Below are 24,925 nucleotides of genomic sequence, written 5' to 3' on the forward strand. Positions count from 1 at the left end.
AATATATGTACCCTGATTTATAGATGTCACCCCATTAAAATAAAAATTTATTTATAAAAAAAATTAAAGTATCACTGTTATAATGGCTTCTTCATAAATAATGTATTTTGTGCTATACATTCACCGTAATTACTACACTTTGTCAGAAAAGAGCAAATTCTGTCTTATAAACAAACTAATCAGGTTCTTAAGTGGGTTCATTGAGAATAAAAATTATAAAGGAGCGGACAAAAGTAGGTTCACAGTTTTGAGTACACAAAACATTTTATTCTTGTATTTATATTATTGCCATATGAACACCTGTAAACCTACTTTTGCCTACTGCTATATATATGTTTATCAAACATACCTAAGCACAACTGAAATTGAAGGAACAATTTCAATTTCAACTATGCTAGAACATTTAATTACATTAGATTGTTTTCCCACAGAAATTTCAAAAAGCATCTAGCTAATCTAATCTGATAATTACACAATCTATGCATCCTGAAATTCAACAGCAGCATAAATTCTAATCTACACTGAATGGGGTTAAGTTATTCATAAAAGCCAAAGAACAAATCTAACACAGAGTTCAACAGTATCATTCTTCAACACCAAAAAATATTATTATAAGCTGTGATTACAAACAATCTGACTCAAATAATGGCTAAATCAAGAAAATCTTTATTAATTAAAAAACAAAACAAAAACCTGACTGCATTTAACTATCATTTTCCCTAAACAAGTTAATACATTTAAGCAGAATTCCACATTAAGGAAAGAATGAAACTACTTGGCAATATAAACAAACCTGACATGCAAGGTTTTGTATGGAACAACCATAGATATATTCTTAAATTACCTAACTAGTCATTTAATTTGTTCAGTAACACTGACTGTTCAAAGTATGCATTATAATTTCAATTTGTATTAAAAAAAAGTTAAACTCTAGAATATGTAATATAAGTTATGTGATGGTCTCAGTCACAATTAAGGTTAAATAACCCAAATAGTTATTTATACTTACACTTTCTAGAACTCGTAAACATCTCTCTGCTCCCCACAGTGAGGCTACTAGTTTCTCTTCATCTTCATCTCTACTTAGATGATCCACACATTCTTTCACTAGTAGAGAAGAAATGGATACAAATTACTATGTCTCAACATCTCAGTACCTTCCCCCTTAAATAACATGAAAAGCCATCTGTACACATGCTATGAATATGCAGAAACTTCCCTGAACATTATTTATTCTAAGTTTTATATTATGGGATGTTGTGATGTATAAGACTCTAATTTATTGTAATTATTTTATTTCCATAACTTCCCAATTTCAAAGCATTAATGGCATTTCCTTTAAAAAGTTAGATTTGCAACATGCTACTAAAGAACAGATCTTTTCAAAATGATGAAACTATTTTTGAAACGTAAATAAAATATTTTCTTCAGGCTTTTAAGTAATACATGTATTTATCATACCTTTATCTACAATATGATCCAGACCACCCAAAAGCCGGAGTTCTTCTTTAAACCAGTCTCCTGCTCGTTTAGAAGTAAGGGACAGTAGTGTCTCCATAGCTAAATGCCCAGTCTAAAAAATTAGAAGTACCATTAATGAAAATTCACTTTTAGCAATGAGGCAGTACTTACGGAGGCTGTTTTCCTTTAGAAAAGTTCACTGCATGATACCAGCCCATAATATTCTTTATAATATAGTAAATGAAGTGAGTTTAATTTTTATCTCAATAGTCTAAGCTAAAGAAATGTTTTTAACCATTGCTTGTTTTCATAGAGAAAACCCATTATTAAAAGTCTATCAATTATCAGTTCAAGAATATATACATACTGGCTTTATTCCTATGGTATGCATACAGGCTTAAGGGTGAGACTGATGAATTCAAGTGTACATGTACTTTAGCTGTAATCAATAAATTGGATTAATTTACCACAAGGGCAAAACCAAGTAATACTCCAGGAGCAAAATTTGGGTTGCCCTCAATCCTCAAACACTAATCACTTTAAATGTTTTCTTATTGCTTTCGTTTACATTTTTCTAACTACAGTAAACCAACATTTTTTCACATATTGTGTTTCCCTGTCAATTCTTCCTTTCTTATTTACCTGCACATTTGCTTATCTTTTTCTTATTGTTATATGTAATATCTATTCCAAATAAAAATCTTTTGTTACTTTTAGTATTTCAAATTTATCAGGCTTAAACTTTATACTGCGAAGTTAGCAGCTTAGATACACACATCATGTGGCCACCGTGACAAAATTACATATAAATTACTCAAGACCACCACTAGAGGAAGCACAAAACAATAAGTCATATTTACAACTTGACAAATTTTTCTTTCTCTTTGCCTTTATTTTCTTTTCTACTGTTTTCTTTTAAAAGCACATGGCCATCCCCAAAGAACAATCTGGTTCTTCTTGCAACAGGAAATTTAGCATAATAAAAGAAATGTTTTAATTCGCAAAGCTGAAAAGACCTGCTTTTCTTCCCAAAGCTCCTTTCCTTTGAAAGATGCAAGTTTACATTAAGTCCTCCTGGCCTATTTGGAACTGAATATAAAATAGGTATTCAGAAGTGCAAAAAACACATCTTACTAGCAAATCTTAGTATTACAGATTTAGAGGAGATCTAAAATATTTTAGTCTAATCTTTAACAAGGTTGATGTCCGTGGTGATGAAGGTAAAGAATACAGAACTAGAACTCAATACTACAAAAACAGATTCCATTTTGCCCACGTCCCTGGAATAGTAATTTAATAAGATCAGTTGAGGTACATTAGCTCATGAGTCACAGTGAAGCTAAAGCCTAAGGAGGCTTCTTTATTTAGGAAGAAAGGGGACAGCAATTTGATGTTAATATAGCAAAAGCTCAAAAGTTTTTAGGCTAAGAAGGGACTTTACCATTTGTTTCTATTGCCATAAAAAGGATTGTTTTATAATTTAGGCTATTTTCAGGATAGTGTAAATTAGCATTTAAACACAGCCTATAATTCCAAAACATGTTACTTGAAAACTGGAATAGTTCTCAAAGACTTACAGCACAACCCAATCATTTAATCAAAATATTATACTCGGCTACAGATAGTTCTGTTATTTAAATTACATCTGAAAACATTTTAATATTAATGTTTTTTATTATCTTTCCATTGCACACCAGGAGCAGCAATATATTTCAAGGAAGAAATTAAGCAATTAATAAAACAAAACTTACGTATGGGGGGACAGACACTATACAAACAATGTCTACTTAAGACACTGATATTAAGTTAGGAAGAAAAAAAGACATTCATTTTAAAATTAGCAACTTGAGTGCTCTAGTTTTAGTTTTAATCATGTGAGTAAACTATTTAACACAGTAAGAAAGTTATTGTGCTGGTATTTACCACCCTAATAAAGTTAACAAACCCTGAAGGTAATTCAATAAACAAGTTTATCAAGATATTTAATATCAAATATCTGGAATGAGTCTAAATGTTGAATAATAAGGGAGACAAAAAAAAAACCCATAAAGGTACATTTATTTAATTATGCAGCAAATAAAAATTATAGACTAAGATTTATTCTTTTATATCATTAAAATTTTATATGTTGCAAAAATATTAAAAGTGAATATAACTATTAATATATTTAAAAAATAGAATAAAAATAGTTTAGTGAGGTAATCTTTTATCCATATTTGTCTAACTGTAATTAATATGTGGAAGTACTATTAGTAGTACGTGTCAATTTTGTATCATGCCTTTAAATGTTACCTTGCTTTTCCTCCCCTCAATTCCCAGTTTACCCAAATTCCCTACCCTACCTTCACCAAATAGAGCACTATCCCTAAGTCACATCTGGCTAGCACAACAAAGCATTCTATAATTTTTAGGGCAACTGCTACAGCCTACAGTTTAGTATAAAGTAGAAAAACAAAACAAAACAGTTTACAGCTTTGATGTTGAAAATACCTAAAAGTCAAATGACACATAAACAAATACTATTATTTTTTCCAAAAATAACAAGGCAAATTATCTTCTACTGTCCCAGTAATCTTGGGAAATATTACTGATTCTATAAGTGAAAAAGACATAAAAGCGATAGTCATCTTTAACTTGGAGATATGTGTTGAGCATAAGGGTAGCCATGACCTGGATTATGAGGGACATTGCTCCAGGGAGGGCAGATACCTTGGAATCTTCGCTCAAGAGTCTTGGTCCCTTGAAGCAGTTAATGGAACACCCTGAGATACTCTGAAATAAGTGAATGCTCACTGAAAATGGCCCTTGCAAATTCTCTGAATCCTTATTCCTGAAACTCAAAGAGAGTAAGAATTCAAATTTCTACTAGCTTAAATGTAGTTTCTATATTTTAAAAGAATATATAAGAGAAAAGGATTAGGCAAAAGGCAATAAAAAATTTACTGGCAAAAAACTAAATACAGATGGGCTAGTATAGGAGTTTTGGGCAGGGAACAGAATTATGCTCAGAACTAAACTTTAGGAGTATTTGCTGAATTGTAAACCATTAGGTTAAATCTGTCCAAAGTCACATACTTGCTGTGACTAAAAACTTTCTGAAATTTTTATTTTATAATGGAAGGAAGGAACCCACCGTTATATTTTCTAGATCAAGATGCTTGTTGTGTACAGTTTCACAGAGCCTTCGAATTTTTTCCTTGATTTTGTTCATGTCTTTTTCATTCAGTAGCTTAGCTGAAGAAGCATCTTGTTCCAGTTCTAGAAGTCGAATCATTAGGTCTAGGCTAGCTCTATCAAGATCCATGTTCAAACGATCTCTACTCAATATGTACATGAGGGCAGCTGTACAAAGGGACAGATTCTTCAACAGATCCCAAAAAAAAAAAAAATTGATGTAATCAATTAGTGGCAATTTCAGGAAATAAGACCATTTTGACATTCATTCACATGGTGGAAACCTTAAAAATGTTTTATTCATTGAAATCCTGACCACTTAAAATATTCTTTAGAAATATGAATTAAAGCACGCTGCTTAAATTTTTGCTTTCTACAGATCTCCACACATGAATGTTCCAAAGCTGGAGGAATATAAGTGGAAATACATATTTCTTAGGCCATCCCATGCTACACAGAGTTGACAGAAATTGTGTGTGCATGTATGTGAAAGAGAGATAGGAAAGGAGAGAGATGAGAAGCATCAACTTTAGTTGTTCATTGATTGCTTCTCATACGTGCCTTGACTTGACTCAGGGCCCCAGTCAAGCCAGAGATCCCTTGTTCAAGCCAGTGACCTTGGTTGGGCTCAAGCCAGTGAGTCACCTTGAGGTTTCAAACCTGGGATCTTAGTATCCCAGCTCAACACTCTATCCACTATACCACCACCAGTCAGACTACAGAACATTTTTTTTCAGCTTTGACTGTATAATCCTATTCTACAATACAATCACACTTATTCTTTATTATTAAATAAAGTCAAATTTCAGTAAATAAAATCAATAATGTGTTTTAAAATTCTGTTGTAGCAGAAACTTATGCTACTTTTCTCTATAAAATAAACACAACTGAGTTTGTGTCAATATATAAAGTTAAGATGCCCAAATAAGCACATTTAGATTAATTTCTTTAAAATAAACCAATCAGGTCTGATTGAACCAAGTAATTAAAAATAAAATGTGTTCTCAAAATCATTCAAATCAGATAGTTAACACATTTTGCTTACAATAATTATTAACATCTACAAGTAATGAAAGTGTAGTTTAGATAAGCATTAATATAACAAAAAGACCTCCCTGGCCAGTTGGCTTAGTGATAGAGCGTTAGCCCGGCTTGTGGAAGTCCCGAGTTTGATTCCCGGTCAGGGCACACAGGAGAAATGACCATCTGCTTCTCCACCCCTCCCCTCTCCTCTCTTATCTTCCATTCCTGCAGCCATGGATCAAATGGTCCAAGTACAGTTAGCCCCAAGTGCTGAGGATGGCTCCATGGCCTGTGTCTCAAGTGCTAAGAAGAGCTCGGTTGCTGAGCAATGGAGCAACGCCCCAGATGGGCAGAGCATCACCCCCTAGTGGGCTTGCCAGGTGGATCCCAGTTGGGAGTCTGTGCCTCCCTGCCTCTCACTTAATATTAAAATAAAATAAAAAAATAACAAAAAGGTTTATGTTAGGATATTCTAACATATGAGATATACTGTACTTTTACTTATTTCAGTGCAGAGAAACACAATTAACTATGTAAAGATTTAAACTTTAAACCCCCAAAAGAAGAGAGATTTCAGACCAAGTGACTAAATGCTTACACAGCAAATTACTTTTGAAAATTAACAGTTCTCTTCTATTCCCTCCCCTCATTGTTATGTATCTGCTACAACTTGGTGATGGAGTTATCCTCACTCAGGGTTAAGTACAGGACTTTCCGTTTCAGAAGACACAGTAGTAGATTATGTCTCCTATTCCGCATTTGAAACAATTTCTTTGAACAAAAATATAAAAAAGTCATCTCAAAATATCACTACTGATAATAATTAGTAATGATTATTTTAACTTCAAAAATGTTAAAACTGAATTTTATTATCTATTTTGAGAAAGCATCAAAGTCAAAATAAAAATGAATTTTTTCACAATGAGCTATGTCCCAGATTCAATATCCATATAAAATGCCTTAAAAAATATTACCATCAAAGAGTAGAAAATTTTTTCCAGTACATTCTGATGAGAGGAAATCAATACTTATAGAATTAAATATTCAGTATGGTATGGTGTGTTAGCTATAATAATTTTTTGTTTGTTTTTTTAGAGAGACAGAGAGAGAGTCAGAGAAGGACAGACAGGGACAGACAGGAACAAAGAGAGATGAGAAGCATCAATCATTAGTTTTTCGTTGCGACACCTTAGTTGTTCATTGATTGCTTTCTCATATATGCCTTGACCGCAGGCCTTCAGCAGACCGAGTAACCCCTTGCTGAAGCCAGCGACCTTGGGTCCAAGCTGGTGAGCTTTGCTCAAACTAGATGAGCCCGTGCTCAAGCTGGCAACCTCAGGGTCTCAAACCTGGGTCCTCCACATTCCAGTCCAACACTTTATCCACTGCGCCACTGCCTGGTCAGGCAATGTTTTAATATTATATATTGACAAGAGGAAAAAAATGTCATAAGGAAATCTTAAATGATTTATTAAGCAATAACTTCTGACATAGAGCTCTGTACTTTAGCAAATAAAACTTAACCCATATTTAGGAAATACTATATGTGAATATCCACTAAAGGTATTTGTCAATAACTAAACAGATTAGAATTTTAAAATAATGCTTCTCAACTCCAGAAACTTAAAAATACCTGATGGTGCTGGGAATCATCCAAGGTTTTAAAGACCATTGCTACCATTCCATGTGCTCTCAGGTGCATTCGAAAACTGGGCATGGCACATTTAGTAGCCAAGCTAATAACACTAGAAGAAAACAGATTAGGTTAGGGAGACTGAAAATACTTGGTACATTAGTATTTTCTCTGCACAATACCAAAACAAGCAAATGGGGACGGGCTGCCAAAACACTGCCGGTACAGATCACAGTACAAAAAGCATTGAAAACCAAATTATTAAAAATTTATCTATGTATAATATGTGATCGTGTATATTATAGAAATATATGATCATCTTTAGTTTATTTCTTACATTAGTACTACAATTAAAACAAAGTCTCAGCTATTTTTCATAATGAAGACTATAAATAATATTTGATTAGGTATGTTCTGATTGACTGGATAATTTTAATCCATTATAGCATGCAAAAGATTACCCAAACTAAAACATGCTTAAATGAATCAAATTAATCACTTGCACGTCTAAAACTCTGGACTGAAAGAGAATTTAAAAGCTTCTTTGGCATAACACTTCTTTCAAGAACTGGACACTGAAGCCCATAATAATATATTAAAAAACTATAAATATCCAACTTTCCTTTGTCCATGTATAATCAAGTCCCTTATAAGAAATCAATCACATTTTAACTTATTATTACTGGCTATAAACTACATCCAAAATAACAAAATCAGAAGTGTTTAACTCTATTCACTTGGAAAATTTTAATGAGCTATATCCCATACATACAATTATCAAATAAAAACAAAGAGCTTACCTAAGGCAACGTGTGTTTAGAGGCTGAGTGCTCTTTAAGCCACTTAACAAGTACTCAATGTCATCGGTGAACTCTTGGTTTTCACCAAATTCCACCACATCATTGAAGTGCTTCACGTGCTGAACAACAGTATATAACTGCCAAGAAAAAGAGAAGTCCACCTCTTTTGTAACTGTGAACGTGCATATTTAGTTAAATCTATGGGTTTGCTGTACTAAAGTGAATAAAATCATTTATTATGTAGCAATTATAAGATATATTTTTAAAACACTGGTAGTTCTAGGATAAGTTACTGACTCAAAACTGTGAATATCAGTATACTGTTATTTGTTCAAGACACTAAAAGGCTAAATGTCACACGCAAAACTCTATCCACGTGCAGTAAAACTTGACAGCTGCTTACTTCTTTGTCTTCTTTTCTGCATTTTAATGCAGTAACAATATCCTGGTAGGGCTGAGTAGGTATTGTCACAGTTTTTATCACTTTGGGTGGTGGTGCAGGAGCCTTAAAAACTCCATCATCTTTTTGATTTGGTTCCTTTGAAGACAGCCTCACCTATTAAAAAAGGGATTCAGTTAGTTATCAGGTAATCTCTTCTACCTAGCAAATTTAGCTTAAGAAAAAGGATGAGAGGAAGCCTCAGAAAGGTCGTAAGGGATATTTTAAAATTCCATTCACTAGCAGGTAAGATTAATATATATTTTACTTACAAAAGAATCACTCAGTAATTCCTCCTATTCTTTTCTAACCTTACATTTCATATAATTTGTTATTTGTATCCAGGACCATTAGAAGGAATAAAAACCACAATTTACACACATAAATAGCATTGATAAGAAGTTAGAAACGGCCTAACCAGGTGGTGGCGCTGTGGACAGAGCAATGGACTAGGACGCAGAGGACCCAGGTTCAAAACCCAAAGGTTGCAGGCTTGAGCACAGGCTCACCAGCTTGAACGCAGGGCCACCAGCTTGAAGTCTACAGTTGCCGGCTGGAAGCCCAAGGTTGCTGGCTTGAGCAAGGAGTCACTCGCTCTGGTAGAGCGCCACCCGCCACCCTCCTCCCTCATCAAGGTACATATGAGAAAGCAATCATTGAACAACTAAGGTGCTGCAACGAAGAATTGATGCTTCTCATCTCTCTCCTTCCTGCCTGTCTCCCTCTCTCTGTCACCAAAAAAAAAAAAGGGACAGAAAAACTATAACAGATAGACAAAAGAATTTTTAAATCACAGAAATCTGTAGTTTATAGAATAGCAATAAATAACCAAAATAAGAGCAGAGTATATAATTATTAATATGCACAATGACTTTATACTAGTAAAATGAGTTTAATATATTCAACCTAAGAAGAGAAGAAACTAACTATACATTTTATTTTAGAAAGATCTCTATCCCTAACTTCTGTTGTTAGAAAGACCTCACCCCTTGAGAGCTCTGGGTGACTGAAATGTTAGCATTATCTTTAAGTATTAATATGGTCCTACCAGTTATTCTGAAGGAAATAGTTTGCTAAGAATCTTTTATTTACAAATATGTTTTGAACTAAAAGGTAGTACTGGGATGCAGGAAAAAGTTCTCCTCTAAAAAGAAAATTAACCACTCACAGCCACTGTAAGATCTATGTAGGATGTAATTTATAATACAGCTCTTAGTAGTTAATATGAAGTTCAAATATGGACTATTTGTCCTTTAAAACTAAACACTATAATTCCACAAAATGTGCATCAGAATGAAAAAGTGACCCAAAATTTATAAACTAGTAGGACGAAAATTTCTGTAATCCTGTCCATAACTTTCATTTTTCCAATGAATTAAACTGAAGCCATTAATTTTAGTTAGAAAGTCCAAAATAAATTGTTAAACAGGAAAACCAGATACATTCAAATTATGAATAAAGATAGCAAATTAAACAAATACAAAGTGAAAAAAAAAAAAGTAAAGTTCACTTACTGGGGCACTCTGAGGTTTCACTACTGGTGGCCCAGGTAGTTCTTCTGAGTCTGGATGGTTCCAATGTCTGGCATTATATACAGCTTTTGTAGGAGACTACAGAAATGAGAGAAAGGTCAACTGTCGCCATACTTTCATTATAAAATTGTCTCCTTTAATAAAAGAAAAATCACAATGAATGATTTAAATGCATAAAATATACCCTAGACAGAGCAGGATAGACAGTATTATACCAGGCTTGTATTCCCAACATGCTCCCATGCCTATGCCAGGCATGGAGTCGGTGTAGCATTATATCACAGAATGAACAACCAGTGCTCTGGGAAAACTATTACCAACCAAGAGAAGAAATTACGCCTCTCACCAGGCTTGTACTAACTTACATATCAACATAGTCAATTCAACATGTTCTCTATTCCTCATGCTACTAATTCTTGGCCCACATTCTTCCCACAGTGGAAACTGGGCAGCTTATGACAAGGGATAAAGGTCCATATTCATTTAAGTTAAATGAATATTGGGTATTGGGATCAAATGAGTACCATTAGTCAAGTTTTCCAATTTTATAAAGGTAAATATGGCATATATGCCACGTTACAAAACATAGTGGAGTCTAAAGCAATAGTACTATGTAATAACTTCCACTATTCTAGCCTGACGAGGTGGTGATGCAGTGGATAGAGCGTCGGACCAGGACACGGAGGACCCAGGTTCAAATCCCCGAAGTTGACAGCTTGAGCGCGGGCTCATCAGGTTTTAGCAAAGCTCACTAGCTTGAGTGCAAGGTCACTGGCTTGAGCAAGGGGTCACTCAGTCTGCTGTAGCCCCCACCAGTCAAGGCACATATGAGAAAGCAATCAATGAACTAAAGAGCTGCAATGAAGAATCGATGTTTCTCATCTCTCTCCCTTTCTGTCTGTCTGTCCCTATCTGTCCCTCTCTCTGACTCTCTGTCTCTGCCACCAAAAAGAAAAAAAAAAATCCAGTTAAACAGTAAGCTCTACTACTACTTGTTACTCGGTATTTTTCTCATTTGTAAAACTCTACTGCAATTGGTTGTTGTGAGGATTAAATAACTATAAGACACTTAGAAGAATGCCTGAAACAGTATGTGCGATACAAGTATTAATTATTATCAATACTAATGATAATAATTTATGTATTCATGTGCAGTTCTGAGCCTAGCATTTTCATAATACTGGAATATATGTTCTATTCACCTAACAAGGAATGCAAAAAACAAATGGAATAACTGACAGGAAAACACTTTGTGAACATGTACTATTATAAAAAAGCAAACTGAGATATATTGTCCTAACTCACCTCTAAAGTCCTTGAATAATATCCCTGATGAATACAGATATAAAATCCTCAACAAAAACTAGTATATGAAAAGATGCTCAACATTATTAATCAAGAGAAATGCAAATCAAATTCACAATGAGGAAAAGAAATAATTACAATGAGGTATCACGTCACACCCATTAAGACAGCCAATGTCAAAAGAATAGAAAACAAGGGCTGGCGACAATGCAAATTGAAACCAGTTCCATGAACACTGGTGGTAGGAACTTAAATGGTGCGGCATTTATAGAACGCAGTATGGAGGTCCCCAAAACATTAAAAATAAAATTATCAGATGATCTGCAATCACACTTTGGAGTATTTATCCAAAAGAATTGAAATCAGCCTGGCCAAGTGGTGGAGCAGAGGATAGAGCGATGGCCTGGGATGCAGAGGACATAGGTTCGAAACCCTGAAGTTACCAGCTTGAGTGTGGGCTCATCCAGCTTGAGCGCAGGGTCACCCAGCTTCAGCATGGGATCACAGACATGATCCCATGGTCACTGGCTTGAGCCCAAGGCCACTGGCTTGAGCAAAGGGTCACTGGCTCGGCTAAAGCCCCCTGGTCAAGGCATGTATGAGAAAGCAATCAATGAACTACTAAAGTGTCGCATCTACAAGTTGATGCTTCTCATCTCTCTCCCTTTCTACTTGTCCCCCTCTCAAAAAGAAAAAAGAAAGAAAAAAAGAATTAAAATCAGGATCTCAAAGAAATATTTCTATTTGTACTCCCATGTTCACTGTAGTACTTTCTCACAATAACTAAGAAGTAGAAATAACCTAACTGGCCATCACCAGATGAATGGATAAAGAAAATGTTAGATATACCCACACACCAAATTATTACTTACCCATAAAATAAAAGGAAATTCTATGATATGCTTGTAAGAAGGGCTCCTATGGCTAACTGGGCTCAAAATAAATAAGTAAATAAAAGCAGAGCCTAGCAGCCATTTCTACAAAGAGAGGTCTCAAGCAAATTGCAGAAGCCTCTGTGCTAAACTTCCTGCCTGCATTGTTTCAGCCAACAAAGCCAACCCTTATAAAAGTTTCCTGAAATTCTACTTCAACCACTAGAATTGAGGCTTTCCCCTTCCAATCAGAGTTGTGCCCCTTAGGCTAATCAAACTGTGAGGATCCGGTGTCCTTATTTGCAAGAGAATGGACCAATCAGGAACCAGGGGCACTGTTGTCTGTCCATATATGCCAGCTCCCCTCTAGTGTGGGGAGTACACTCTTCCTGGCAGTCTGAACCCTGAGAGGGAAGCAGACCATCACAGAGCACAGCAGAGCTGCCTAGCTGAAGGCAGGCTTGGCAGCAAGGCCACCTGGCCCCTGAGCAGCCACATAGCCATGCTGCATCCCTGTTTGCACTGAATCAAATCTGGGATTCCAAATTGGGGATTCCTGCTGGCACTGAATTGGCTTTAAAGACCATCAGCTGACACCCTTAGGATGTTATGCTAAATAAGTAAGTCACAGAACTAATAACTGCATGACTCCACTTGTATGAACTATCTGAAGTTGTCAAAACTCAAAAAAAAAAACACCAAAAAAAAAACCAAACCCAGAAAGAATGGTGGTCAGCAATAGCAAGAGAGGGGAAATGGGGAGTTGCTGTTCAATGAGTATAGAACCCAGTCATGCAAGATGAAAAAGTTCTAGAGATCTCTTTTGCAACATTATGCTTACAGTTATCAGCTAATAATACTGTACTGTACATTAAAAGCTTCCTTAGAGGGTAGTCATGTGGTGGCACAGTGGATAGAGCACCCACCTAGAGTGCTGAGGCTGCCCGTTCAAGACCCCTCCTTGCCCAGTCAAGGCACATAACAAGAAGAAACTATGCTTCCTGCCCCTTCTCCCCACCACCTCTCGCCCCTCTAAAATCAATAAATAAAATCTTTTTAAAAAATGTTTCCTAAAATGGTAATCTCATGTTATGGTTTTGACCCCAACGAAAACTTTCTTCATGCCCTGGCCAGATAGCTCGATTTGTTAAGAGCATCATCCCAAAGCACAGAGGCTGCTGATTCGATCCCCAATTAAGGCACATAAAAGAACAGACTGATGTTCCCCTTTCTCTCTCTCTCTTCTTGCTGCCTCTCACTAAAATCAATAAATATTAAAAAAAAAATTTTTCCCAAACTGTTACAGATACAGAATAACTGAATATATTATATTAAAGGACACATTCAATGAACTTTCTGCTTATTCTATTGAAGAAGGCGATTTAGTAATACTATTACTTTAAAGTTTTAAATGATGTTTCACCATTTTAATGCTAATGAGTAATCTAAAAGAAAGTGGATCAAATTAGAACTTTCCTGAATTGTAAAATGAAAGTTGTACATGCCTGACCCATGTGGTGGTGCAGTGGATAGAGTGTAGACCTGAGACGCTGAGGACCCAGGTCTAAAACCCCAAGGTTGCGGGCTTGAGCTGGAGCCCTCGGATCAAAGTACAGAAGAGAAAGCAATCAATGAACAACTCAAGTGCCACAACTAAAAATTGATGCTTCTCATCTCTCACCCTTCCTGTCTGTCTCTCTCTCTCAAAAAAAAAAACCCTGGCCAGTTGGCTCAATGTTAGGGTGTTGGCCTGGCGAGTGAATGTCCCGGGTTCAAATCCCAGTCAGGGCACACTGGAGAAGTGACCATCTGCTTCTCTACTCCCCCTCCCCTTCTCTCTCTCTCTCTCCCCCTTACCCTCCAGCTCCCATTGCTCAATTGGTTTGAGTGCATTGGCCCTGGGTGCTGAGGGGGGCTCTGTTGAGCCTCCGCCTCAGGCACTAAAAATAGCTCAGTTGCAAGCACAGCCCATGATGGGCAGAGCATCAGCCCCAGAGGGGGGTTGCCAGGTGGATCCCAGTTAGAGCACATCTGGGAGTCTGTCTCTCTACTTCCTCTCACTTGGAAAAAGAAGGAAAAAAAATTGTATATAGTTAATATAGAGTTTATTACAGGGAGAGAGAGCAGATGAAAATATATCCTACTTTCTAAAAGTTAGTGAGGTAAAAAAGTAATATTTGAATGTGGTTAATACACACTGGGCAAAGGGGGCCACTGGTGCATGACAATGACCAACTCTGAGCTCTTTACATTATTCCAAAATGGTATGACAATTCACACACACCTAAATGAATTGTATACAAAAACCACAGAACACTATTACATGATAATGTCACACAGTGCAAGTGACTATATACATATAGTATCTGAAAAAATATCATATAGCAATCAACTTTTCCTGGGAAACGAAAACCATCCTTACCACTTGGCAACCTAGCTAAGTTCTAACTGGGTCATTCTGATTGTACCATCATGCTTGTATATTATCTTATTAATTTAAATCTTGTTCAAAAACAAACGCTCATATTAAACCAGGGGTCTCAAACTCACGGCCCGCCGAACAATTTTGTGCGGCCCGCAGACTAATCCACGAAGTTCAAAATATTTTGGATGAAATTAAGTAAGCCTAGGGGCCTACTTGTATTTTTCATTTCTCTAGCATCCTAGCTAGATATTAGCTTAGATAACAGCAGTTGTGATGCGAACTACAGTTTCTGGTCGTTTTGTGACACTGAGTAAACTGCATGTATGATTGTGCTTGTTGTACTGATTTTTTTTGTTTTCAACTGCAGTGAGAAGTGTTGCGTAACAGTTGCCTTTTGTAGACTTAGTGCGGCCCGCCTAACGGCTGTGATCTTGCTATGCGGCCCACATGCTGAGTTGAGTTTGAGACCTCTGTATTAAATGCTCAGATTCCTTAACTTTTCTCTGTGTTAAAATATTTGTGGATTCTGTTTGTTCTGCAATCTAATTAGAAGAATATTTAGAACAAATTAAGTAGAAAGCCCTTTAGGAATATTCTAAAACTTAGGATAATTTAGACATATTTTAGCCTTAAGTCATCTTAAACATACTATTCTTAACTATTCAATTATCCAAAGTATGACAAAGACAACCTGGAATGTAACACTCTATTACAGCCAGGAAAAAAATATGCCAACAACAGACCTATGGAGCATTTATCCATGACAGAGAATACACTTTCTATAAAAATAATGGATAAAAATCAGTTTTTACAATTAAAATGCCAAGCCTATGGTTAAGACTGGTGTGCTGAATCACAATTAAAGCAGATGAAAGAAGAGCTCCTTCATGAAAAGCTAAGAAATGACATTGTTATCATTTGTTAAATTGGTTCCCAAAAGGGAAAAAAATTAGAATAACTACTTTTAAGTCATGTGAATTTAAACATTATCAAATTGATTCTTGAATTTCAAAGAAGACTATGTTCTAAATGAGAACAAATATAACAAGCTAATCAGAATCCATTCAGCCTTACCCACTCAGAAATATGAGAAAAGAACCACACTCTCACCAGTAATTCAATCAGCATGCTCTACAAAACAATAAGCTAGGGAAAAACAAAGGGCTACAATACAGAGTATGTGTGTGTTACTTTGGTGGCAATTCAAAAGGTAAAAATTAATCTGGATTTGGCATTTTAAAGAATTGTTAAGGATTTTTTTTAAAAGATGGGTGGTTAGCAACTGAGGAAATTTAAGTAAGAAAGTTTTACAAAGATTAGAATACCTTTAGTTCTTTAGAACTTTTTTAGCATAAGTATATAATTGCATATTGTTCTAAACTACAATAAAAATAAACTACAATAAACTACTTAAAATAAAATTTGTTAAATATCCAGAGGATTAAAATAGTTGAGTAAAATCTGCAGATATCTCTAAACTAAAACCAAGAATGTCAGTAATGCTAACAACTAGACATTTAGAAGATGTTAATACAGAGCACTATGAAGACAATACAATCCACAGGTACAAGTGAGAAATAGAGCTGAAAAACCTTTCTTCTCTGTCTGATTCAATTAAGTTCTACAGATAAACCTTTTAAAGGTACAACTGTTACTTTTATGAGAAAGCTGTCAACTCCTATCTACCTGAAGAACAATGCATACTACTACTCAATTCTGTAAGTATAACTTCAAAAGTATAATTGGTAGAAAAAATTTTACAAAAGTAAACCACTGTCACATTAGAATATCACCTTGAAGTAGCATAATATGAACACAACCATTAAAAAGTCCAAATAACAAAGCATAAAATTCCATACTTGGCACTTTGTGAAAATACAACTTAGCATTTAATTCAGTATTATAAAAGATATGAGAACAAGACATGAAGAAAATATCAGCTGAAATAGGTGTCCGTTTTTACAACTAAAAATACCATTAAATATATAATGTATTGGTGGGTTGATCATCAAACTTAAAAATATGAGAAGAGAAACTGTGAACACATTAAGACAACTGTGGCTAAAGAATATTCATTATCCCCTTCACTTTCCTTTAAGAATATTTACTGGACACACGCTTGCCCTGATGTTCCAAAATTTCTCCCTGTTTATGTGGGCACATGACCAAGTTCTAGTCAGTGATGTATGAACAGAAGTCAGTAACCTTCTGGGTCTTGGTCATCTAGGATTCTTCACTGTGCCTCTCCCTTCTCATTTCTTCTATGCCCTTCAATACTCTAGAAATGGCAGAACACCATCACAGAGGAAGCTGGTCCCCAACAATACAGCAACTTGGAAACAATCCACAAAAAACAGATAAGTACTGGTAAACTAGAAAAATAAGCTATTTTTTTTCCATTGACTTAGAGAGAAGAAGAGGACAGGGGAGGTAGGGGAAGAAGTCAGAGAGGAGGAGAAAGGGAGAGGGAGAGAAAGAGAGAAGCATCAACTCATCAATTCTTTGTTCCACTTAGTTGTTCCAATCAGCACTCACTGATTGCTTCTCATATGTGCCCTGACTAGGGTTTGAACTCACAACTTAGGCGTGCAGGGAAAATGCTCTATCCAATGAGCTACCTGCCAAGGGCCAACACCTACCTATTTAAAAAATCATTTAAAATTTCTTTTACAGCAACTGAACCAAATCTTAAAACAACCTTTGAACAATCTCCAATTAAAGTTACACCAAATAATAATTTGGATGTGCTAGATATACAAAATTTTGCAAACACTGAATTTATATAGGTCTTCTAATAACATCCTTTCATTATAATGTTGATGAGATGCCATAGGAATTTAAACTCCTGTTTATATCAATTAAACTATGGTAAAACTGGTTTTGTTTATACGTTATTTCACTTCAAGTTGCAGAAACGATCAACAATGCTAAGTGAAGATTTACTGTACATACTTAACCTATATATGTAATCTTAAGAAGAAATAATTTAAAGGATTTAAACAATGTGTAGGAGAATGGAGAAACAAACTAAAGAAAAAAACATACAGTCTAAAGCCAAATTTTTTAAAAATTGTAAATATATATACTCTGGGGAAGATCTCTATAAACCCCAATACAGTGATTTCTGAGAGTTATCACTAAATAAAAAAGCAAAGTGCAAAAGAGCACATATAGATGCTACCTTTTATATAAGAATGACAGAAAATAAGAAATTTTGCACTAATTTTTATTAAAAAAGAAACAAAAAGGATAAAGCAGAAAACAACAAAGCTGATTCCCACAAGAGGTGAATGATGGGCCAGAATATATCTCAATGAAGTGACCCTACACTGAACTTACCTTTTTGTATCATTTTGACTTTTGGAAGCATGTTAATGATGTACATATGCAAAAAATAAATCAATAAGAATGGAAAGGGGAAACTTAACTGTAATTCAAATGAGTAGTAAACACATTAAAGGGAAAACAGAAAGACAAACCAGGAGGCAAGCAGACAGAACTAATCTCAGTAATTTAGGAACAAAGTATCTGACTATAATATCCTCAGTCAAGAGCAGGGTTAAAGCGGGGCATGTGCAGGGTTGAAAAGAAATGCTGAACACACTAAATTTATTATAGTGAAATGGACAAAGACATTCTGTAACTATTTTAAATGTATTATAGGATTGAATAAAAATGTTGATGTTGCTGGGAGTCAGGGTTAAGACAGAGGGTAAGAAAGAACCCTGTGGAGGATGGCTTAGTATTGGAAATAGTGTGGACTCATGATTTCTGGAACAAATATGTACATTTGCAGGGATCTATATGCATATGTGAATATATGTTAATGTATATGCATATATATGTATGCTTCTTATCGCCATCTGCTTAAATAGGATGTGAGAAGTGAGCACATCTAGAGCCCAGATCTTGGTCTCCTCTAAATTATATCCCACTAAATGCAACAATCCTCAGAGAATAGCTCTGATTCTAGGGCTGGAGCAGATCAGGTAGGTACAAGATGAACTTGGAACATTGTGTTATGCCAAAAAAAGGAGATGCTCAAATAATGATGGCATGTTACAGGGACAAAGAGCCAGCTTGAAAAGGCTCCACTAGCCAAATTATGACAAATTTACTCCAAATCATTTCTCCTTGACCTGAGCTATTTGCTTTATCTTCAACATGTTGTATCTTACCCTATCATGAAAAATACAGTATCTCACATCATCATTCTTATTAAATGAGGTTTTCTAATAACAAACATTTACCCTTAGCTTTTATGTATCTTGATCTTTGATACAGTAATATCTATTAGCTAATTGTGGAAAACAATGTCTAATGTGAAAAGAAATTCAAATTTTCTTCATTTATTGTAGAATACTTCCCTTCTTTTAAATTATTTCTATTAATAATTTTGGTATATTTTCCTATTCTTTAACCTCTCTACTATTTCTCTTCCTTCAATTTACTTTCTTACATTCTTCAGTAAAATAAAATAAAAAAGAGGAAACACTGAATATGTTAAGTAACCAAAAAGATATAAAATAGATTCAAATTTCCTGACCAGACGGTTGCATAGTGGATAGAGCATCGGACTGGGATGCAGAGGACCCAGGCTCGAAATTCTGAGGTTGCTGCTTGAGCACAGGCTCACCAGCTTGAGTGCAGGGTCGCTGGCTTGAGCGTAGAATCATAGACATGATCCTATGCTCACTGGCTTGAAGCCCAAGGTCGCTGGCTTAAGCCCAAGGTCATTTGCTCTGCTGTAGCCCCCTGGTCAAGGCACATATGGGAAAGCGATCAATGAACAACTAAGGTGCTGCAACAAAGAATTGATGCTTTCATCTCTCTCCCTTCCTGTCTCTCCCTCCCTCTCTCTCTGTCTCCATAAAAATAAAAAATAAAAAAGATCCAAACTAAACTTTAAGAGAAAAAAAGTATACTGGTTGGGGGATTAACAGGTGGTTAGAAATTGCAGAGTATCATGAAAATGCAGCAACAGAAACTAATTATACTAAAACCAAGAGAAAAAAATACTGGGGAAAAAAAAAGGATGGACAGAATATTCATGCACACTGGGACTAGGTCATCCAGCTCAATAAATGTATATGATAAGGTAAAAATGAACTGTAATTGCAAAACTCTGCTCTGCCATTCATGAGACTAGATGAATAGAAAAAAACAGCTATAAAGACAATAGGAACAATATATTCCAATGGACAGGTGTATGGTCAGTTGCCACAGCCACCATCACAGCCGCCTTGCCCATGCAGGTTAGCATTTGTTTCGGACAGATGGTAATGAAACAAGGAAGCCAAGAACTGGTGGGCCATTACCTTTAATCCTAGCTCGCACCTGACAGGCGAGAAATACACACAGCAGGAAATACTGCCCTTTCCATTCAGGGCTCCCAAAACCACTGACACATCCGAATTTCCTAGAATCAAAGGTTTCTACCTCACCAGTTGTATTCACCTCTATTCCCCATTCCTTCTCCTAATCCGCCATTCTGGCTGCCTCCTCCACTTTGCTTCCCTGCCCTGCCTCCACACGCTCTTCCTATAAATAATCAACTCTTCCCCCGAACGACGTGATCTCTCTTCCTTTTAAAATCTTTTGGCACGAAAGCCCTCCCCCAACACACATTAGTATAATTATGCCCATCCCAAACAAGAAGGGCAACTAATATTATCACCTGGGCAACAGGCTTCCACGTGGGCAGCAACATCTTTAACAAAGTGAGCATAATATATTTTATCTGCCTAACAGGCTACAGATGTAGAGTGTTATAAAAACATTATTCTTTGACTACTACTACTGCTTGCTTATGCACAGTGAAACTCTGTTTACTAAAACCATAAGCTATCATAAACTCTGCTGTTTGAAATCATATCTGTAAGATTAAAATATTCCCCTCTCTCGAAGAATCTAAGTCACTCTGGAGCGAGAGCTTCAAATAAGGGGTTTCTGGATACAACATTCCACAATTACTTTAACATCATAGCTCCCAAGTGTTGAGGACCCCGAGGCCCACTTTGCAGCCCTGACCTGATCTTGACCTCTTCACAGACAGCACCCGTTTGCTCTGAGCCTCTCAGTTTCATTTAAATTTCAACTTAAATCCATATATTCACAAAATAATCTCTTGTAAGATGCCACTTGGTTCCTCTAGTGCAGTGGTTCTCAAACTTTTTGAAGTCAGGGCACATTTAAAATCCTACAAATAATTGAAGGCGCACTATATACAAATTTCTGAGAAATGTTATAATTAAGTCAAATATTAAAGAAAAAAAATAAAGTCCAAGTGTGCTTTTATGGTAATTAAATGAAATAAATACGACAAAATGAAATTTATTCTGACATTTTTATGTTACATTTTTTGTTACGCTTTTTAGAATTCGTAAAAAAAGAGGTATTAAAAATAAAAAATGAAAAAAAGTTAACTTTTTATATATAGAGATACATTCTTAGTAAGATTTAGTATATATGGCAGGTCCCAGCACGAATGTGTTAAGTTTTCCATTCTTGTGTTTGTGAGAAACATGAGCCTGATGTGTCCTAGTGCTTTCTTCAATGTTTGGGCATATATTTGGAAGGCAAATTCTCGTTTCCTCATCAATACATTGAAGAATTCCTCTCTTTTTACTCTAAATTGTGTTGAGTGCAGAAAACCCTCACCATACATATCATCTTAACTTTACACCAAACAAAGGATAGAAGAAACTTGCCTCCAGTTTTTCTGGGGAACACGGGGGTAGTGTAAACAATCCAGTACCACAGCTTAACAGCCTTTTGCACCCTAATCAGGCAAGTGAGGTGGGGGGTTGGACAGACTGTCAGCTTACAGCCAATTCTCCACACCTCTGCCCCCCCCAAAATCTAAACTCCAAAAACCCTGTTGGTGTTTTGGTCCCCCAACAGGCCCATATTTCTCTAGAATACCATAGGCACACACTTTGAGAACCACTGCTCTAGTGTATAGTATCCTTAATTACAGTAAGTAGACTGATTTTGTCAGACTACAGGTCTTCCCTGATGATTTTATACACTGATTGAGGGATGACAAGCAAAAACTGGAATCTCAAAAGGGAGACAGACACAAAAAATATTTGAGAATATTGGCTGAAATCTCATAATCTGATAGCTTACCGCTTTTCAAGTGTGTGTGTGTGTGTGTGTGTGTTGCTGAAGAGTACTTCCAAAAATCCCAGAAATTTATGAACTCCTTTTATATCTCAGACACTGAAAATTTTAAGGTGAAAAAAAATATATGGTCACCATCCTCAAAGCATTCCCAGTACTATACACCTTACATTAATTTGTGGTCATTAGCATGAAGTCACAACAGTATCAATATAAAAAGAAGAAAAATCAGTATCAATAAATCAATAAGAAAGTTGGCCCTGGCCAACTGGTTCAGTGGTTGAGCATTGGCCCAGTATGTGGATGTCCCTGGTACGATTCCCAGTCAGGGCACCCAGGAGAAGTGACCATCTGCTTCTCCACCCTTTCCCTTCTCCCTTCTCCCCCCCATCCTTACCCCCCGCCCCCGCAGCCATGACTCAATTGGTTCAAGTTCATGGGTCCCAGGTGCTAAGGATGGCTCATGGAGCCTCTGCCAAAATATCTTGGGTGCAAGAATGGTTCCAAAAGGGCAGAGTATTCACCCCAGATGGGAGTTGCCGGGTGGATCCTGGCAGGGAAATATGCGGGAGGGAGTCTATCTCCCCAACTCTCCTTAGAAAACAAGGACAAAAAAAAAGACAAAGAAAGTTGAGCAAAGAGTTTTTGGAATGCCTGAATCCCAATGAACCACAAATAAAATATATTACTAATTGGAAAAAATAATTCCAAACTACAAACATTCTAACACACACAATACACACACACTTTGACTAAGTATCAAATGTATGCCAAAGTTCTCAGGCTCTCGATTAACATAGGGCTATATTTTCTCATTTCAAACTTCCCTTTCTGGCCTGACAGGTTGGTGGCACAGTGGATGAAGTGTCAGTTTATACCATTACTATTAATGTGATCCCTTGGTGGTATCTGTCAGGTTCCTTAACTTTTCTCATCAAACCCTCACCCATTAGTTTTAGCATTGATTTTTGTCTGAAAAAGGAGGCTGAGGTCTCAGGTTTGAAACCCCACGGTTACTACTATCTTGAGTGCAGGGTTGCTGGCTTCTGGGATCACTGACGTGATCGTGTGGTCATGGCTTGAAGCCCAAGGTCGCTGCCTTGAAGCCCAAGGTCACTGGCTCAGCTGGAGCACCCCAGTCATGGCATATAGGAGAAAAAAAATCAATAAACAACTAAAGTACTGTAACTATGAGTTAATGCTTCTATTATCTCTCCCTTCCTGTCTGTCTCTCTCTCTCAAAACAAAACTTTATTTTCCGGAAAATAAGTTATAGTGAAATATTTTAAACTTTTAAACTTTAAAGGCACCTGAGCTAAAGAAAATAAAAATATTAATAATATTTTTAACCCTCATTAAAATCCTTCCAGAATAAAATATTACAAGAAAACAAAAACCCACAAGAATCAGACTACAGCCTGACCAGGTGGTGGTGCAGTGGATAGAGCATCAGACTGGGACCCGGAGGACCCGGGTTTGAGACTCAGAGGTCGCCAGCTTGAACGCGGGCTCATTGGGTTTGAGCAAGTCTCACCAGCTTGAACCCAAAGTCCCTGGCTCAAGCAAGGAGTCACTCGGTCTGCTGTAGCTCCCCCGCCGGTCAAAGCACATATGAGAAATCAATCAATGGACAACTAAGGAACTGCAACAAAGAACTGATGTTTCTCATTTTTCTCCCTTCCTGTCTATCTGTCCCTCTCTCTGACCCTGCCACATACACACAAAAAAGAATTAGACTACATAGAAAAAATAATATACATTTTCCTCTTTATGTAATACAGATCATTGATTTAAGTACCTGGCTTAATATTCAAGTTAAATACTATCTATATAAAAAGAACATAAATGCTTCTGCTTTGGAACAAACTGAGAAAATACTAAGACTATCCAAAAGTTTCCAAGGAGAAAAACATTTTACCTTACCAGACAGCCTCTTTAAGACAAATTATCTTACTCCTTTTTGTATCCCCAGCACCTAGCACAAAGACACGTAGTATAAAAGAGCCTGACCAGGCGGTAGAGCAGTGGATAGTGCGTCGAACTGGGATGCTGAGAACCCAGGCTCAAAACCCCGAAGTCGCTGGTTTGAACACAGGATCATAGACATGACCCCATCATCAGTGGCTTGAGCAAGAGGTCACTGGCTCAGTTGGAGCCCTTCACCCCCACTGCACCCCATCAAGGCACATATGAGAAGCAATCAATGAACAGCTAAGGTAGGAGAGAGGGAGGAGGGGAGGGGGAGGAGGAGGAGGAGGATGGGGAGGGGGAGGGGGAGGAGGGGAGGGGAGGGGGAGGGGAGAGGGGAGGGGGAGGGGGAGAAGAGAGGGAAGGAGAGAGGGGAGGAGGGAGGGGGGAGGAGGGGAGGGGAGGGGGAGGAGGGGAGGGGAGGGGGAGGAGGGGAGGGGAGGGGGAGGAGGGGAGGGGAGGGGGAGGAGGGGAGGGGAGGGGGAGGAGGGGAGGGGAGGGGGAGGGGGAGAAGAGAGGGAAGGGGAGAGGGGAGGAGGGAGGGGGGAGGAGGGGAGGAGGGAGGGGGGAGGAGGGGAGGAGGGAGGGGGGAGGAGGGGAGGAGGGAGGGGGGAGGAGGGGAGGAGGGAGAAAAGCAGGCAGGCAAAAGAAATGATCTAAGTATATTAGCATGTGTATGACACTTGCAAGTAATAGGACACAGGGAAACAGTAGCCAGTGATTAGAAATAGGAGTGTATATTTAAAAAGTATTAAAATTGCCAAATTATCAATAAAACTGTAACTTAGAAACATGTACTTAAATCTAGGTATGTCCCAACCTAATCTCTCTAACCCTATCTTTATTTTTCTTCCCAGCAAATAACAACTTTTCTGAAAAATCATTTCAACTATGTCCTTGTCAGAATTTTTATTCACCTTCCGCATCTTCTTTCTGCCTCATGTGTTTGTTCCCCCAGCCAACCCTCAATATTGTTATGAACAACCCTCCATGGTAAGGTGTCAGAAGAAATTCTCACAGCTGGCATGCTTAAAGAGTTAAGGTCTTCTAACACGGGGAGGTGGGAGGAAGAAAAAGAGCTCTCTTGGCTAGTGGCACTAAAGCTGAGGAGATGGCTTACGTGGTCAGGAAACTGGTTATATACATGAGGATTGAGCAAGTTCGTAAA

General features: G+C 37.0%; 1 protein-coding gene across 2 annotated transcripts in view; it reads right to left on the reverse strand.

Annotated features, from left to right (window-relative positions):
• WAPL (WAPL cohesin release factor) overlaps window positions 1–24,925 on the reverse strand; it is a 103,085-nt gene that overhangs the window by 26,882 nt on the left and 51,278 nt on the right. For both annotated transcript variants that reach the window (XM_066348119.1, XM_066348118.1), the window contains exons 5-11: window positions 10,045–10,140; window positions 8,495–8,647; window positions 8,092–8,228; window positions 7,292–7,403; window positions 4,595–4,822; window positions 1,462–1,573; window positions 1,010–1,107 (exon numbers count right to left, since the gene is read on the reverse strand). In XM_066348119.1, the coding sequence (XP_066204216.1) occupies window positions 1,010–1,107; window positions 1,462–1,573; window positions 4,595–4,822; window positions 7,292–7,403; window positions 8,092–8,228; window positions 8,495–8,647; window positions 10,045–10,140 (936 nt within the window). The remainder of the gene's footprint in view (window positions 1–1,009; window positions 1,108–1,461; window positions 1,574–4,594; window positions 4,823–7,291; window positions 7,404–8,091; window positions 8,229–8,494; window positions 8,648–10,044; window positions 10,141–24,925) is intronic.

Source organism: Saccopteryx leptura, chromosome 9, assembly GCF_036850995.1.
Source record: "Saccopteryx leptura isolate mSacLep1 chromosome 9, mSacLep1_pri_phased_curated, whole genome shotgun sequence".
NCBI classification, from domain to species: Eukaryota; Metazoa; Chordata; class Mammalia; order Chiroptera; family Emballonuridae; genus Saccopteryx; species Saccopteryx leptura.